Source organism: Martes martes (assembly GCF_963455335.1).
Source record: "Martes martes genome assembly, chromosome: X".
In the NCBI taxonomy this organism is placed as follows: Eukaryota; Metazoa; Chordata; class Mammalia; order Carnivora; family Mustelidae; genus Martes; species Martes martes.
In genome coordinates, this window is record NC_137897.1 from 72,320,694 (window position 1) to 72,339,037 (window position 18,344).

Sequence of the window (18,344 nt, forward strand, 5' to 3'; positions counted from 1 at the left end):
TAACTCGGATCTTGTTGAGAATCTTGGCATCCATATTCATCAAGGTTATTGGTCTGAAATTCTCCTTTTTGGGGGTCTTTGCCTGGTTTGCTGATCAGGGTAAGGCTGGCTTCATTGAAACAGTCTGAAAGATTTCTTTCTGTTTCTATTTTTTGAAACAGCTTCAGGAAAATAGGTATTATTTCTTCTTTGAAAGTTTGGTAGAATTCCCCAGGCAATCCATCAGGTCCTGGGCTCTTGTTCTTTGGGAGGTTTTTGGTCATTGCTTCAATCTCGTTACTAGATATTGCTCTATTCTTGTTGTCAGTTTCTTCCTGATTCAGTTTTGGAAGTTTATAGGTTTCCAGGAATGCATTCATTTCGTTAAATCCAGAATTTAACTTATTGGCATATAATTGTTGATAATAATTTCTGATGATTATTTCTATTTCCTTGGTGTTAGTCTGATCTCTCCGTTTTCATTCATAATTTTATTAATCTGGGTCCTCTCTCTTTTGTTTTGGATTAGTTTGGCCAGTGGATTATTGATCTTATTGATTCTTTCAAAAAACCCACTTCTAGGGGCACATGGGTGGCTCAGTGCGTTAAAGCCTCTGCCTCCGGCTCAGGTCATGATTCCTGGGTCCTGTGATCAACCCCCGCATCAGGCTCTCTGCTCATTAGGGAGCCTGCCTCCCCTCCTCTCACTCCGCCTGCCTCTCTGCCTACTTGTGATCTCTGTCTGTCAAATAAATGAATAAAATCTTTAAAAGAACAAACAACAACAACAACAACAAAACAGCTTCTAGTGTCATTGATGTGTTCTACTGTTTCTCTAGTTTCTACCTCATTGATCTCTGCTCTAATCTTGATTATTTCCCTTCTTGTATGTGGGGTTGGCTTAATTTGTTGTTGATTCTCCAGTTCTTTAAGGTGTAAAGAGGGCTGGTATATTCTGGATTTTTCAATTTTTTTTGAGAGAGGCTTGGATGACTATGTATTTTTCCCCTTAGGACTGCCTTTGCTGTATCCCATAGGTTGTAGATGAATTGTTTAAGTTCTTTGATTTCCTGATTGATCCAAACATTCTTTCTTTTTTTTTTTTTGATCCAAACATTCTTAAGCAAGGTGGTCTTTACCTTCCAGTTGTTTGAATTCCTTCCAAACTTTTTCTTGTGGTTGAGTTCAAGTTTCAAAGCATTGTTGTCTTAGAATATGCAGGGAATAATTTCAATCTTTTGGTATTGGGTGAGCCCTGATTTGTAACCCAGTATGTTGTCTATTCTGGAGAATGTTCCATGTGTACTTTAGAAGAATGATTATTCTCTTATTTTAGGGTGCAATGTTCTGTTTATATCTATGAAGTCCATCTGGTCCATTGTGTCATTCAATGCTCTTGTTTCTTTAATGATTTTCTGCTTAAGTGATCTGTGTATAATTGAGAGTGGCGTGTTAAGATCCCCTACTATTAATGTGTTCATATCAATATGACTCTTTGTCTTGATTAACAGTTGTCTGATGTAGTTGGCTACTCCCATTATTGGGGCATAAATATTTACAATTGTTAGATCCTCTTGGTGGATACACCCTTTAAGAATGATGTAGTGTCCTTCTTTATCTCTGACTACAGTCTTTAGTTTAACATCTAATTTATCTGATATGAGAATCACTACCCCAGCTTTCTTTTGAGGCCTGTTGGCATGTAAGATGCTTCTCCATCCCTTCACTTTCAGTCTGGATGTATCTTTAGGTTCAAAATGGGTCTCTTGTACACAACATACGGACGGGTCCAGTTTTTTTTTTCCAGTCTGTAACCATGGGCCATTTTATGGGAGTGTTTAGGCCGTTCACATTGAGAGTGATTATTTAAAGATACATTTTTTATTGACATTGTGTTGCCTGTGAAGTCCTTGTTTCTATAGATTTCTCCATAAATTTTTGTTCTGTGGCACTCTTGGGTTCTTTCTTCTTTTATAGAACCTCCCTTAATGTAGTGCCATCTTGGTGGTCACATACTCTTTTAAACCTTACCGGTCTTGGAAGCTCTTTATCTCTCCATCCATTTTGAATGTCAGCCTTGCTGGTTAACATATTGTTGGCTGCATGCATTTTTCCTTTAGTGCCCTGAATACGTCTTGCCAGCCCTTTCTAGTTGCCCGGTTTCTGTGGGCAGGTCTGATGTTATTCTGATGGACCTTCCTCTGTATGTAAGGCATCTCTTCCCCCTAGCTGCTCTCAGGAGCTCCCCTCTAAAATTATGATTCATCAGTTTCACAGTCAGGTGTCTTGAGGTATTTCTAGATTCTATGATATTGGGGGGTGTGACCTTTTTGCCTCTAGGACAGGAACACTGGTTCCATTCCCCAGATGGGAAAATTTTCATGGAGAATTTGTTCAACTATATCTCAACTTTTAGTCTTCTTTCTTTCTCTTCCCCCTCAGGGATCCCAATTATTTGATGTTGGAATGTTTCATGGGGTCATTTATTTCCCTAATTCTGTTTTCATGGCTTCTAAGCCCTTTGTTCTAGGCCTCCTCCTGATCCTTTTTCTCTGTCAGTTTGTCCTCTAGATCACTAATTCTGTCTTCTGCCTCGGTTACCCTAGTTGTTAGAGAATTTAGATTAGATTGGAACTCATTGATAGCATTTTTAACTTCATAGTGGGCATCTTTCACTTCTGCCCTAATCGATTCAATGTTGTCATTAATGGTTTTCTCCAACCTGGCCATTGCCTGGTTAATTGTTACCCTGATTTCCCTTTCTGACATACTGTTTATGTCCATATCCAATAGCTCTGATGGAGAGGGCACAGTCTCTGAATTTTTCCTCTCTTGGATGTTCTTCATCCTAGTCATTTTGATGACAGATGGCTGAAGGGATGTGTAGCTGAATGTATCAACCATGATCCAGGCAAGGTGCACCCTCGAATGCTTCTGAGCAATCAGGAGTTCTCACCATAAAGAAATTTAAAAAGAGAGAGAAAAAGAATGATACAGGGAAAAAAAAAAAAAAAAGGAGAGAGAGAGAAGACCCAGCCAGAGTGGGCCCCAGTGGTTAGATTTATAAGGTATACAGACAAAAACAGTCAAACAAAAAGACAGACAAAAGTAAATGACAAGGAAAAAAAGAAGAGAACCCACCAAAATGAACCCCAAGTATAAGATTTATATAGTACCAGAACAGAAAGAAATACACAGAATCAGTGATAGAGGAAAAAGATGGGAGGATGGTTATAAATCCTCAGTGTGTGGGAGGAAGGTTATTTTGATTCTTCCTGGGTGTCTCTTGATACTTTTGTTAAAGGACTCAACTTTCCATAGATAAAGGGGAATGAAAACTGATTTACATATAGGGGTAGTATTGATTGGGGAAAGAGGATTACCTTGAAGCTTATCTCTATGTGTATATTAAAAAAGTAGAAAAGCAAAGGAAAAAAAAAACAGGTATATGTATCAAAAAAGTTCAAGTTAAAAGGTTATTATGGAATTTGTTGTATTGAACCTCTCACTGGGATGGTAAATGGTTAAAAAATGAAAAATGAATTAAAAAGTACGAGAGTAGTAGGAACGAATTAAAAATAAAAGTTTTATCTATGAAATATACTGGTTTTAGGCCAGTACTGTGAGTTTAATATCTTCTTTTCCCCTGATATTAGGGTTTTCCAGTTTTGTGGGGACCCTGTAGTAGTTGTCCTCTTGTTTTTTTGGCTGGCGTTCTGGGGGAGGGCCCTGCTGCATTGTTGGTCAGACAGTCTTGCTTTGGTTGAGTCCTCCTGCCCCCTATGAAGGGGCTGGCCTCTGAGGAAACTGACTTTTCAGGCTTTTGTTCTCTGGAGGTTTTTTTGTTGGTGGTGGTGGTAGTTTTTGTTTGTTTTGTTTTGTTTTGTTTTGTTTTGTTTTTCCCTTGGTATCTCTTTGAAGGTTTAGAGGAAAGCAAACTGTACCCAGACCTTGTCTCAGAGAAGCCTCAGTCTGTTCTCCTCTGAGTGTTAGAGCACACAGACTTCCCCTCTGCAACTTCCCACCAGCAGAGCATGTCCCCAGCCACCGTCTCATGGGTCACACCAACTCCCGCTTGTCTCTGCACCCTGGTGCTAATAAATCCGCAAGCTGTGTTCGTCCAGGGAGCCCGCTTCCAGTGGCTGCCTTTGCCTGGACTGCTGTCTGTTGCAGACAGCCAGAGAGATCCAAACCTGAGATAGCGTGCTGAGAGTTTTACACCCGCCTGGGCTGGGAGTGTTCAGATTCTCGCCAGTCCTAGAGACCACAGGCTGGCAACCTGTAAGGACCTCTCTCAGGGGAGGGTGTGGAGTGCGGCTCAGGCCCTAGTCGTGCAGTGAGCATGCAGAGTGCAAAAGGCTGTGGTTCTAGAGAGCGCTGGCTGGTGTCCACCCAGACTCTCTCACCTGCGCAGGCGGCTCGGGGACCATGGCCTGGAGGCTTCACCCCACACTCTCAGGCACGGATTGTCGCTGATGGTGGCCCTCCTGGGTCCGTGGGCTTAAGCCTGTGCCCATGACTGCCCGAATCCACCAGTTGCCCCTTAAGATCTTTTGCTCTTTTTGAGTGTTTTCAACCAGATTCCAAGTTAATGCTGGTCCCCAGTCACAGGGCACTATTGTATTGGAGTATTACTTTCCAATGGGTCGCTTTTGGTGGCTCCCTCCCCCTTCTGTTTATCCTCCGATATCAGTCAGATCCTTCAGAACTCCGCTTTACCTCACCACTAGTGTCTTTTGCCCCGGTAGGGATCCAAAAGTGTAAAATCCTACATCTTAAACTGGTTTCATGGGTGTTCAGAGTGTTCTGGTAGATAATTAGCTCACCTTAGGGGACTTGTTGAAACAGTGTCTCCTATTTCTTCCCCATCTTGCCCCCTCTTCTGAAAGGGCATGATATTTTAGCCTTAATTTCAATACTACACAGTGGATGCTATTGCAGGCCTAGAGTTTAATGGAAATGCAAAGTTAACTGGAAGGAGGGAAAATGTAAGCAGAGAGAACAAAAGAGAACTTGTACCGTGTACAGAACATGATACAGTTGTTTCCCATGGGACTGTGCTATATGTTGCCTACTGTATCTTTTAATGTGTACTTGTATTCATTAAGGGATATTGGCCTGAGGTTGTTGTATCTTGGTATCAGGGTAATGATGGCTTCATAGAATGAGTTAGAAAGTGTTCCCTCCTCTTTACTTTTTTGGAAGAGTTTCAAAAGGATTGGTGTTAATTATTATTTAAATATTTTATGGAATTCATCAGTGAATCTATCAGGTCCTGGTCTTTTCTTTGTTGGGAGGGTTTTGATTACTTAAACAATCTCTTTAACTTGTTACAGGTCTACTCAGATTTTCTTTCTTTTTTTTCCCCCTGGACTCAGATTTGGTAGTTTGTGTGTTTCTAGGAATTTGTCAATTTCTTCTAGGTTATCCAGTTTGCTAGTGTACAATTATTCATAGTATCCTTTTATAATCTTTTTTAAACTTCTGTCAAATCAGTAATAATGTCCTAACTGTCATTTGTGATTTTAGTTATTAGAGTCTCTCTCTTTCTCTCTCTCCCTCTTCCCCCCCCCCTTTGGTAACCAATCTCTGCTAAAGATTTGTCAATTTTGAAATCAACTTTCAGTTTCATTGATTTTTCAGTTTCATTGGTTTTTCAGTTCTCTAATTAATTAATTAATTAATTACATTTTACCTCTTTTCTAATTTTTCATTTCCTTCTTGCTTTGGCTTGAGTATGATTTTTCTCTAGTTCTTTAAGGTATATTGTTAGGTTATTAATTTACACCCTTTTTTAATGTAGATGTTTATTGCTATAATTTTCCTCTTAGCAGTGCTTTTGCTGAATTCCATAAGTTGTAGCATGTTGTGTTTTCATTTTCATTCATATCAAGATATTTTCTAATTTCCGCTGTAATTTCTTCTATGACCCATTGCTTTTTAAACAGTGTTATTTTGGCATTTTTGTGAATTTTCTCCTTTTCCTTTTGCTGTTTATTTCTAGTGACATTTCCATTGTGATCACAAAAGATACTTTGCATGATTTGTCAGTTAACATTTATTAGGAGTTGTTTTTTGGTCTGATATGTAATATATCTTGAATGTTCCATGTGCACTTAAGAAGAACGCACAGTCTGCTGTTGTTAGGAAGAATGTTTTGTATAAATATTCTTTGGGGTAATCAGATTATAGTGATGTCCAAATTCTCTATTTTCTTGTTATTCTTCTGTCTTCTTGTTCAATCCATTATTGAAAGTTGAGTATTAAATACTCCACCTATGGGGCTCAGTTAGTCAAGTGTTTAACTTCGTTTTGGCTCAGGTCATCACATCTCAGCGTTGTGGGATCAAGCCCTGCATCAGGCTCTACACTCATAGCAGAGTCTGTTCATCCCTCTCTATCTGCTGTCCCCCAGTCTCTCTCTTTCTCTCTCAGATAAATAAATAAAATATTTAAAAAATTACTCCACCTATTATTTCAATTTTTTAAAGTTTTTTATTTATTTACATAATCTCTACACCCCACCTGCTACTTGAGCTCATAACCCCAAGATCAAGAGTTGCATGCTCTTCTGATTTAGCCAGCCACGGCCCTTCCACCTGTTATTTTAGAACTGCCTTTTCCTCTCTTCAATTCTGTCAATTTTTATTTCATATATTTTTGAGCTCTGCTTTTAGTTGGGTATTTGCTTATAATTATATCTTCCTGATGCATTGAAAATTTTATCAATATAGAATATCCTGTTTCTTTATATTTTTTTTATTTCAAATTTATTTTGTCTGGCAATAATATAGCCACCACAGTTTGTTTTTGTGTATGTGTGTTTATATGTGGTTACTATTTACATGGAATATGTTTTTCCATTCTTTTGCATTCAGTCTCTTTTATCTTTTTATTTAAAGCTGAGTCTCATGTGGGGCGCCTGGGTGGCTCAGTGGATTAAGCCGCTGCCTTCGGCTCAGGTCATGATCTCAGGGTCCTGGGATCGAGCCCCGCATCGGGCTCTCTGCTCAGCGGGGAGCCTGCTTCCCCTTCTCTCTCTGCCTGCCTCTCTGCCTACTTGTGATCTCTCTATCTGTCAAATAAATAAATAAAATCTTTAAAAAAAAAAAAAAAAAAAAAAGCTGAGTCTCATGTAGACTGTGTGTAGATAAATATGTTTGTTTTTAAATCTAATCTCCCAAGCCCTTTCTTTTACTTGGAGAATTTAATTTATGTACATTTAAAGTAATTATTCCTAACAAAGGGCTTAGTTCTTCCAGCTAGCTGTTTTCTGTATCTCTTACATGTTTTTGTTCCTTAATTTCTCTATTACTATTTTTATATTTATTTATTTATTTTTTTTTTGGTGGCCTACTATTTTGATTCCCATCTTTATTTGTGTTATTTTCTTACTAGTTTCTTTAGGGATTGTATTTGATATCTTAAACTTATAACAACACATTTTTAATAATAGGAGCTTAGTTTTAATAATATACACTCTTCCTATACATATTTGTCCCTTTTACATTGTTTTTGTCACAGATTGCATCGTTATACATTGTATGATCATTGACATTGATTCCTAATTATTGTGTTGTTCATTTGCCTTGTAAATCATAGGAAAAAATGTTGTAAACCAAAAGTACAGTAACATTAGGTTGTATATTTACCTATATAATTACCTTTATAATTATTCATTATTTCTTATGTCTTTGAGTTACTGTTTAGTGTCCTTTTATTTATGTCTGTAGGACCTCCATTAGTATTTCTTTTTTTTTTTAAAGATTTTATTTATTTATTTGACAGAGAGAGATCACAAGTAGGCAGAGAGGCAGGCATCGGGCGGGGGGGCGGGGAGCAGGTTCCCTGCTGAGTAGAGAGCCCAATGCGGGACTCGATCCCAGGACCCTGAGATCATGACCTGAACTGAAGGCAGAGGCTTAACCCACTGAGCCACCCCGGTGCCCCTCCATTAGTATTTCTTACAGAACAGGTTTGCTAGCAATAAATTATATTTGTTGTTGTTAATTTAGGAATATCTTACTTTCTCCATCATTGTTTAAAGGAAGATAGTTTTGCTGGATATAGAATTCTTAGTTGAGAGTTTGTTATTATTATTATTTTAATTTAAGGACTTTAAATATGTTATCCCACTACCTTTTTACTTACATTGGAGAAATCAGATGTTAATCTTACTGTGGATCCCTTAAATGTAGCAATTCACTTCCCTCTTGCTGTTTAAAAAATACTTCCTTTCTTGGCAGTTTGATTCAATGTGTCTCAGTGTGGACTTCTTTCAGGTCCTGCTCAGAATTGATATATTTGTTCATAGTTTCCTTTAGCTCATTGAACATACTTAAGATAGTTGATTTAGTGTTTTTGACTACTAATTCCAAAATTGAGGTTCTTCAGAGACAGTTTCTGTCATATTTTTCTTTTTCTTCATGTGTAACTTATGCCTTCCTATTTTTTGTTTGTTTGTTTTGTGTTTTTTTCTGGTTGTTGCTTTGTTTTGCTTTTTGCAGGCCTTGTAATTTTTTTGTTTTTGTTTAGAACTAGACATTTGAGTATTTTATAATTGTGGAATTTGGATTTTTCTACACCTCACAGACTGCTGAGTTTTGTTTGTTGAGAGCTGTAGCGATTTGTAATTTTTCCAAACAGTTGTTGCAAGCTGTATGTTCCTTGTATGTGGTTACTGGGTTTATGGTTTTATTATCTCTGCTGTCAGCCAGTAATCTGACAAAATTTCCTTAAATGGCTGGTTCCAAAAAGTAGGGGAGGTGTTCCTATTTAACTCTTTTGATAGATGCCATCTGGGGAAGCTCCTGCAACCTAAGAGGGTTGAAACCAAGGCAAGCACCTGCATTGGCCCTTCAGGGAACTGCCAAACCAACCAAAATGCATATCCTTAAATTTCAGATAACATGAGTCCCACTGCCCACCGTGGCATTAGCCAGCACCTCAAGGACACAGACACTATCTTCATAGTGGTGCTGAGGAATGGAGTTTGATACCTGTTTGTGCATGTTGTTCTCTTACCATAGAACAGCAGTGTTTCCCTTTAACAAACACTTCCCTTGTTGTAAGTATCCAAGTAGGTTTCAGTATTTTGAAGTAGTTTATTTAAATTACTCTTTCTAGCTCAGTGATTGCTTTCGTGGTGGGACCAATCCCTGGAATGTACTTTTCTGCCATTTTGTGTCGGCCCTACTTTCTTAAATCTCGTTTTCCTGCTTTTCTTCCTTTGATGTATTTTTTGAAATCCCATACATGTCCCCAAAATGTTGGTTGCATGCTAATGTAATGATAATTAGAACTGTATCATAGTCCAAGATAAACTAGGTTGAGAAGAATTCATCAATTTTGATTCTCTTCAGCATCAGACTTGAACATTCAGATTTCACTGCTTTCGCTAGGTTCTCCATTAAAGTGGGAATGCATTGTGTATTTAAGTACATTGTAAATAATGGGAGATTTTTTACAGGCTTGGTATGGTTCATAAGATTAAAGATTACTCCAAATTTTGCCCATTATGAAGAATAGAGTTGACTTTTATTATTGTTATTACACATTTAATTTTACATAGTATTTTTATGTTTTCCAAATGAATTGACTTTCTGATAGAAAATAAAGCTTAAAAATGCGATATGGGTTTAAGGTCTAGAAATTTAGTCAGTTTTACAATGTCATTTACTTCCATATGGTCTTTTTATTATCATTTATGTACTGCAGTGCATGGAAGCAAATGCATTTGTATATTTAATCAAATTAAATTGTAGTTCATTTTTTGGTTATTTATTTGGGACAGAAGGGGTGTATACACTGGTGCTATAACAGGATCATAATCAGAAACTTACTATCCTAGATAATCACTTTTAGAGTTGTTAATGTAGGCTTAACAATCCTAATAATAAAATATTTAACTTTTATACTTTTATTTCTTTTTAGAACCTTGTGAAACATCTTCCAGAGCAGAAAGTACTCAGTGAATTAGCACAGCTAAGGAATGAATATGATGACCTCTGTGAGCCCGAGCAATTTGGAGTTGTGGTATGTATCTAGCATAAGGGCCCGCAGACTGTGTTGTGATGTAGTAATTATCAGAAACAGTGAAAAGGACATTTCAATTGTTGGTTTTTTTCAAACTGCATAGCTACATAATGTTATATTTAACATTGTCAGGAAAAAAACATTATTATTATTTGTCATGGTTTTGAAAAATAAAGAACTTTAGGTTTTTATTCCACAGAGTACCTCAAGATATCTCATGGCATCTCCTCCATACTAGTGCCAATATTTATTTCTATTAATATATGAAAAGTAGTGTATATTATTGTATTGTCTATTTTATTGTCTATATTTCTTTTATTTAGGTCTTGGTGTTAGAATTTCCCCCTCCCCAATTTAGGCTAAATAAAAGAGTAGAAACTAGGTAAATAGCAATAGTTTAAAAAATTTTGTTATGTATATGTATCAGAGAAACCACAAGAATTTTTAGATTTCCTTTTGAGTGTCATTAATTAATTGAAAACTTTAAATACACTGTTACAGTTGGGAAGAAAATCTCATAAATGCATATCATACTTTAGTATGATTAAATCATTATTGGAATGAGTTGTGTTTCTTCATCCCCTCTTCATTTTAAGAGGTACAAAAGATGACTAGAGATAAATTATGTATTAAAGAATATAGTTATATGTTTTAAGCATTCCTCAAACATGCTATTGAAGTAATGGGCAAAACATGGGAAAGACAGGATGGTGATTTATTTAATCTCTTGGAGAAAAAAAATGCTGTTTTTAACTTAGGTATTCAGTACAAGTTTGTTCAGTGTATGAATGAGTAGCTGTTCTGTTGCTGCTAACTTTATCCTGGCTCCCTACCAATGTCATATCTGAATACTAAGACTCAAAATTACATCAGAACTAGTAGTCGCATACTGCGTTTCAAATATTTTATTCCCTTTTTAAAGTAACATATTTTAATTTATCTGATTTGGTACTTTGCAATTCAAAAATCCCGTTTAAAGTAAAAATGTGATAGATGGGACAGAGAACATAACTTTTGAACATGTGCAATAACTGCTTGCCCATATTCAGAGCTTATTAATTCTCAGATATGGCATTGTGTATAGTGGTATAGGAAGGTTCTGTCAAATCCTTGAAAAGAAAATCAGGAATGTATTTTTTGGGATGAGGTAGAGCTAATGTAAAGATACCTGAGGAAGATCTTTTTTCTTCTTTTTTGAATTAAGCAAATTATTCTATCTAGTCAGTTGAGCTGACTAGATAATATTTATTAATAGTGGTGCTTTAGTGCAATATTAAATAATAAAATTTTCTAGACCAAAGTCCTCATTTGAAACTTAAGCTGCTTGAATTCATACCATAATTGAAGCAAGGCTATATACTATCTGAGAATTCAGCTGATTCATGATGGTTATGAGTTTTATAGTAGGTACACTACACAGTTTCTCTGAAGTCATTTTTTTTTTCCTGAATGCTTTTTATCTTGGAAGATGTATTAGTTTGCCAAGCAAGTCCTTCAAGAGTATTATCCTTGGTGCCACACTGAGAAAATGAAGTTTGGGGACATAAAAAGCAATATACCTTCTGAACTAAAAGCCATATAGAAAATGGAAGAGATTACTTGTTTATGCACATAACGATAAATTATTCTGGGTCTGTGAATATGAAGTTACCTGATCCTCTTATTTAACTCTCCCCATCCTTAGTTACATGTCTGTAGGGAAAAAAATCAAGGACATTACAAAGTAATTTGTGCGATGTAAATCACCCAAGGTAGTATCCATCAGGATTTTCCAAATAAAATTTAGATAATCTCATATCTAGGAAAATATTTTTGAAATAATGATAGGCCCTAGTCTTTTAAGTACCTGCTATTATTGTTGCCATTATTATTTATAGAGAAAATGTATTGGGGTACTTAGAATAATATCTTATATATAATAATAAATGTTTATTGAATTGAATTATAGGATGAATATTAGACCCAACTCTGAGCCTGAGATTAAAAATAGCATATTTTAGGGACACCTGTGTGGCTCAGTTAGTTAATTGTCTGCCTTCAGTTCTCGTCATGATCCCAGGGTCCTGGGATCAAGTCCCACATCAGGCTCCTTGCTCAGTGGGAAGCCTGCTTTTCCTACTGTCTGCTGCTACCCTGCTTGTGCTCCCTTGCTCTCTATCTCTCTCACTGAAAAATAAATAAAATCTTCTAAGAAATAATAATAAAAAGTAAAAATAGCATATTTTAGATCTGTAAAAGTAAAAATTATGTTAAAACATATTTCTCCAGGTCAGTGCTAAAATTAGGTTAACTTTGGTGTGAATATACTCAAAGACTTTTTAATCCTCAAAATATATCAACAGCCTACATTTAGGAAAATTTCAGAAATGTGTAGAATCATCTGCAGTAATGAGAGAGGCTCCAAACTGGTTGTCTTGTTTCTGCTAATTCCCCCATCAATACAATTAGTGTAGTCTACTTAAAATCTATATCCAGCATGTGATGTCTGTATCGAAAACCTTCAGTGTCTCCTGGAATTTACAGAATAAAACCCAAGCTCCTTAGTATTCTCATTGTGCTGCTAACTCTGTGGTCTTATATCTCCCTGTTCTCCTTGGTGAACTGACTGAATTGGTGTCTTTATGACATTTTAGCTTTTACCTCAGCGGGACTCTCATTGCCATTTCAGCAGTTATTTTACTTGTTCCTATTCAGTGGCCTTTTATTTTCCATAGCAGCTATACCGTATCTTACCTGCTCTCCTCAAGTCTTCTAACCCTCCTCTCCCCATTCTTGTCAACTAATACCAACAGTGTAATCTCTTACCAGAGAAAAAGGAAAGTACTTAGGCTTTTAGGACCTCCAATATCTCTTCTGCCGACAAGGCTATCTCTAGACATATCTTTTATTAACCTGTTCTCTGTCAAATCTCAGAAAAAGGGATACCTTATTATTATAATTAATATTGTTCTTGCTATTATTATTTATAGAAACAAAATGTATTAAAGAGTTACTGTTTCTGATACCATGTTAAGCATTTTTACATGCACTGTCTTATGTATTCTTCATTACCCTATGAGAGTAGCACTTTTGTTAGCTCCATATTATGAATGAGGAAACCCTGTCTAAGGAGGGCTAGGGACCTTGTCCCAAGGTTCATAGTAAGTAGTAGATGTGGAATTCAAACCCACGCAGTCTGAGTTCATAGATGGTGTTTTTATTCATTTTTTATTTAAAAAAATTTTATTTTTATTAAAGAATAATTGACATACAGTAGTGTATTAGCTTCAGTGTATTAGTGATTTGATATTTATATACTTTACAAAATAGACACCACAATAAGTCTAGTTACCATCTGTCACTATACAAAGTTATTACAATATTATTGACTATATTTCCTATGCTATACCTTACATCCCTGTGTCCTATGTATTTTAGAACTGAAAGATTGTACCTCTTAATCCCCTTCAGCTGTTTCATGCATCCCTTTATTCCCCTCCCATTTGGCAACTACTAGTTTATTCTCCGTATGTATAAGTCTGTCATTGTTTTGTTTGTCATTTTTTTTTACAATCCAAATATAAGTGAAATCATATGGGGTTTGTCTTTTTTTTTTTTTTTTTTACTTATTTCACTTAGTATAATACACTCAAGGGCCATCCATGTTGCAAATGACAGGATTTCAGAATAATGTTATATTACACAGACACACACAAACGCACACACACAATATATCAAACCTTTATTCACTTATTGATAGAGATTTAGGTTGCTTCCATATCCTGGATATTATAAATAATGCTGTGATGAACATAGGGGAGGATATTTGTCTTTTCAAATTAATGTTTTTGTTTTCTTCTAAGAGATAAAGAGTGGTTTTAACTGCTATAGTGTTCCATTGTGTTTGTGTGTTTGTGAGAGATGCTCTGCTACATGATAATTTACTTATCTCTGTTTTGGGCATTAAAAGATTTCATTTATTTATGACAGAGAATGTGCAGGGGGAGGGGAAGAGGGTGAGAGACAATCTCAAGCAGAATCCCTACTGAGCAGGGAGCCAGATACGCAGCTCAGTCTTAAGACTCAGAGATCATGACCTGGACAGAAACCAAGAGTCCCAACACTAAGTGACTGAGCCAGCCAGGTATGCCTGGGCATTATTATCTCTTGCTTATTTTATACTTCTGTTATTTTATTGCCTCTTCTTTGTCATTCTGCACTTGGACTTTCTTTTCAGGAAAAAAAAAAAAATAAGGTTAAGTCACTCACTGCCTAAAACAATAAATTTATAGCTGCATAGATGGTTGAATATAAATCATTTATTGATTCCAAGGTCCCTGATAGCTGTTGCTCTCTATTTCCTAGCACCTGTTTTTTCAAAGATTCCTCTCCTTTACCTCCCATCCACTATTCAACCAGTAATCAGAATTCTGCCTTAAACAATGCATTGAAAATTATCTAAGAAAATTATCTAATCTCCTAATTGCATCTAAAATACACATCAAGTTCTACTCTTCATCTAAGCCATTACTACCTTAGCCCAAGCCAACATCATCATTTTCTTAAACAATTATAACATACTTCTAGTTTGTTTTCCCCACTCATGCAAAAGCCTTTCTCCAAGTCAGTCTCAACACAGCCCTCAAATGTGGCATTTCTGGAGTTCATTTGTCTTGCGACATATTGTTTATCTGCTTAAAGCATCAGTGCTGTTGTACGGTACTAAGGCTGCAATTTAAACTCCTCACCAGAATTTACCACCTCTCCCACTTTTGTCTCCTGTGGCTTGGCTTCTTGGTCATTATACTTCAACCACACTGTGTTTTATTTTTCAGTGTTTTGATTTTACCAGGCTCTTTCCTGCCTCTGGCCCATTACACATGCTGCTGCTGCTTACTCTCACTTGCTGCCTGCCTCTTTCCTGTTTATTCTTCCACTTTTAGCTTAAAGTTCATTTTTCCAGTGATACCTTCACTTGCCTATCAATCAAAATTAAGGCTCTCTATTAAAATCCCACAGATCACCTTTTTTTTTTCCCTTTTCCTTTCCAGAAATTATCATGGTTCTTAGTTAAATATTCATTTGTGAGTTAGTTTATTGAATGTCTATAAACCCCCACTAGATTGCAACTTCTTCAAGAGCATTCATCATGCTGATTTTATTCACATGGTATATGCTTAATATATATTTGCTGAATGTATAACTTGAATCCAAAATCAAGTGGGTTCATTTTAGTCCTAATTCTCTATCCATGTGGCACTTGATAATATTGAAGAATTTAGCTTCCTTATTGAAAATTTTTCTTTATGTGTCTTCTCTAACAATACTCTTTCTTAATTTCATTCCTATAACCTCTGCCAGGGCCCTGCATAGTTTCTATTATTATGTAACTTCTTGAATGATAAAAACAAATCTCATCAGTTAGTAATAGGCATATGCCAGAAGTGAGATTATTCCTGCAAGATTCATTAAAATTTTCATCATCAAACAAAAAACAATAAAATTGGCAAAACTTGGGAAGTAATCTGGCTGTGACTTTTTGAAAGAAATAAACTTACCTGAGATAGTGACTGGGCTGCTAAGCTTTCTCTAAACTTTTTGGTTCCTTTTAGCAGTAACATCATTGGGCTTGCTTATATTCACATGTAATAAGTTGAAAAGAAACAAAAAGGAAAAAAAGAAAAAAATAATAAGAAACGAATAATAAAGCCCAGGGACCTTTTCCTCTGTTTAGAGGCAGACTACCTGGTAAGAGAGATATGCTCATTCTCACACCTTTTATGATCAGTATTCCCTTTCTTTGGTGGTAGTGGTGGTGGGGAGGTGGGTAGATTGTCTGCATAGCATCCCACCAACTTGCCCTCCAACCGGCCTCCCACAGAACTGAATTTGGTACATCATTGTAATTATGGGCTGTACTTTTACTGGGGGGGGGTGGGGGAAGCACAGATCTTTGAAAGCTTTGCCAGTTAGAACCCCAGCAGGAGCTTTTAGACTCTTCAGAAAGTGTTTGCAGCTCAGCTGTTCTCAAACCTCAGAGCTATGGAAATTCCCACTTGTCTTGCACTGAGGATGGAGACCCATACTGCGTGTATCTATTAAACTAACACATCTTTTGAGAAAAAGAAGGCAATAATTAGTTCTTTTAGTAATCAGTACTTTGTTTTTCTGAGTTCAAAATTACCCATATTTTTCAATTAAAAACATTCTGCAGCTATAATCTAACAAAAATGTTTGAGATAGCCTTGTGCATAAAAACATTTATAATGAAAAGTACAGATTATGTGATATTGTTGATAGCCCATTAATTTTTTTCTTTTTCTATACAAATACATGAAGGCACAAGGAGTGGATTTATGCCTATAGTTGGAAGTACAACTATAAAGTCGGTGTGCTTTTAATTTTTTTTAAGCCTCATAAGAGCTAATGAGCTCTATTCAAGATAGCTTAACCAGGTGAAAAGGAAAATTCTAAAAGCTTCTTTTTCTCTCCCACATATCATCAAAGGCAATTAGTTTAGATGGAAAATTATAGCTCTTCTGTTCCATTAATATTAAACCATTATTCAGGTTTGCATATTCATTGGGAAAATCACATTTTTTTCATATTATTTCATTCAGAATGTTCAGTGTTTTGATATGTAATATCTTGTTTTTTTCTGTTTTCATTCTTTTCATAAATATGAATGCTAGCTCTTATATCTAGATGTGTATTTATTTTATCTCATGAAAAAACCAGTTTGATAATTTTGAGATCAAGTAAAAGAAAACCACTGTAACTCATTCTCAAATCCATGTGTTCATATTTTTGTTCATTTCATTAACTTATAATACTTCATTTTGTAGCAGGATTGCTTATTTACATCAGCTTTTACAATAAAATAAAATACACCTGAAAACTGAACATTCAGATTAGGCCTATGAACATGAATCAGTTTTGCTATCGATTGCTTTTCATTAAATTTTAAAAACCAGAAATTAACTCCTTTTCCCATGTTTATCAGTAATTCCTAATACAATAGCATAGCACAGCAGTCATCTTGATGGCCATTCTTGGCCTCAAACATTTGTTTTCAGGATTTTTGAAATTCTTTCAAATTCTTACTGTGATTCTCTTGAGTTTATAGCGCCTTTGGGGGCAGACTTTGTTACTGTGTTTTGTTTCAGACTAAAGACTGGTAGATGTTTGTTGATGCATAACTTCCGTGTTACCACTATCTTTGGGGATTCTCTATTAAAACTTTTAATTGAAGTATAGTTGACATACATATTAGTTTCACGTGTACAACACTGTGATTTGACAACTCTGTACGTTATACAACACTATATTTTTCCAAAGTCTCATTTTATAGATTAACTAATGGCTCTTATCTCTCCTTTACATCTTATATACAAACACTTGCCATTGACTCCATGTACTAGGTGAACTTGTATTGATTATTTTGTCCAGTGCAGGTACAAGGTATACTACAGAAAGTACAGTGATAAGCAGGAGAGATCCTTCCCTTGAGGAGGTTATTGTCTAAAAGACGATAAGGAAATTAGTTAGTAGAAAACCACAGTTCTTGCTATATTTTCATACTTCCAGGCAGAGTTTTGCTCAGTCATTGAGTCTGGATTTTACAGTTTGTATAGGGAGTTCTGTCTGCTATCTAACTTAAATCTACCCTTTTTTAATGTGTCTACATTATCATAACCTTTATTATAGTCACGGATACAAATTATTCTGTATTGTCAGTGTGCAGTGAGTCCTAATAGTATTTAACTATTTGGGACAAATATCTTATAACAAAGTATATTTGTTACAGACATATCTGTTAATTCTAATAAATTCTTAACATTATATTTTGAAGTGACTATAAGATCAATTATGTTTGCATATGATGATAGTTGAAGGTATGTTTCTTGTCAGTGCAAAAAGAAAAGTAATAGAAATAACCTTAAAGGCGGGTGACACACGGAAGCAGGAGTGACATGTGGCTATCTCCTCCTCCTTCACACATGATTTTTATACCTGTGACTTTTTTTTTTTCTCTCTGGATTCCTACAGTAGTTTGGCAGTAGATCGATATTCACCAGCTGCACAGGTAATGAAGTGTATAAAATTTAAATTATATAAACAAAAGTTGGTCTAACTCTTTGGGGAAATAACCCATTTGTAGCTGCTCTCACTAAAGCTGTCAGTGTATTTTTTTAAATATAGTACAGATCAGCTAAAGAAATGATAGCTGCTTGAGGTGATTTGATAGACAAATACCTCACAACACAAATAAATCCTGTACATAATATAACACCATGGTCAGCACCCCAGAGTACTTTAAGAAATGAATTATAAAACAAAGAATGTCAGCC

General features: G+C 35.8%; 1 protein-coding gene across 2 annotated transcripts in view; it reads left to right on the plus strand.

Annotated features, from left to right (window-relative positions):
* Positions 1–18,344, plus strand: part of DIAPH2 (diaphanous related formin 2) — a 1,022,518-nt gene that overhangs the window by 502,823 nt on the left and 501,351 nt on the right. For both annotated transcript variants that reach the window (XM_080794734.1, XM_080794733.1), the window contains one exon: positions 9,913–10,014. In XM_080794734.1, the coding sequence (XP_080650860.1) occupies positions 9,913–10,014 (102 nt within the window). The remainder of the gene's footprint in view (positions 1–9,912; positions 10,015–18,344) is intronic.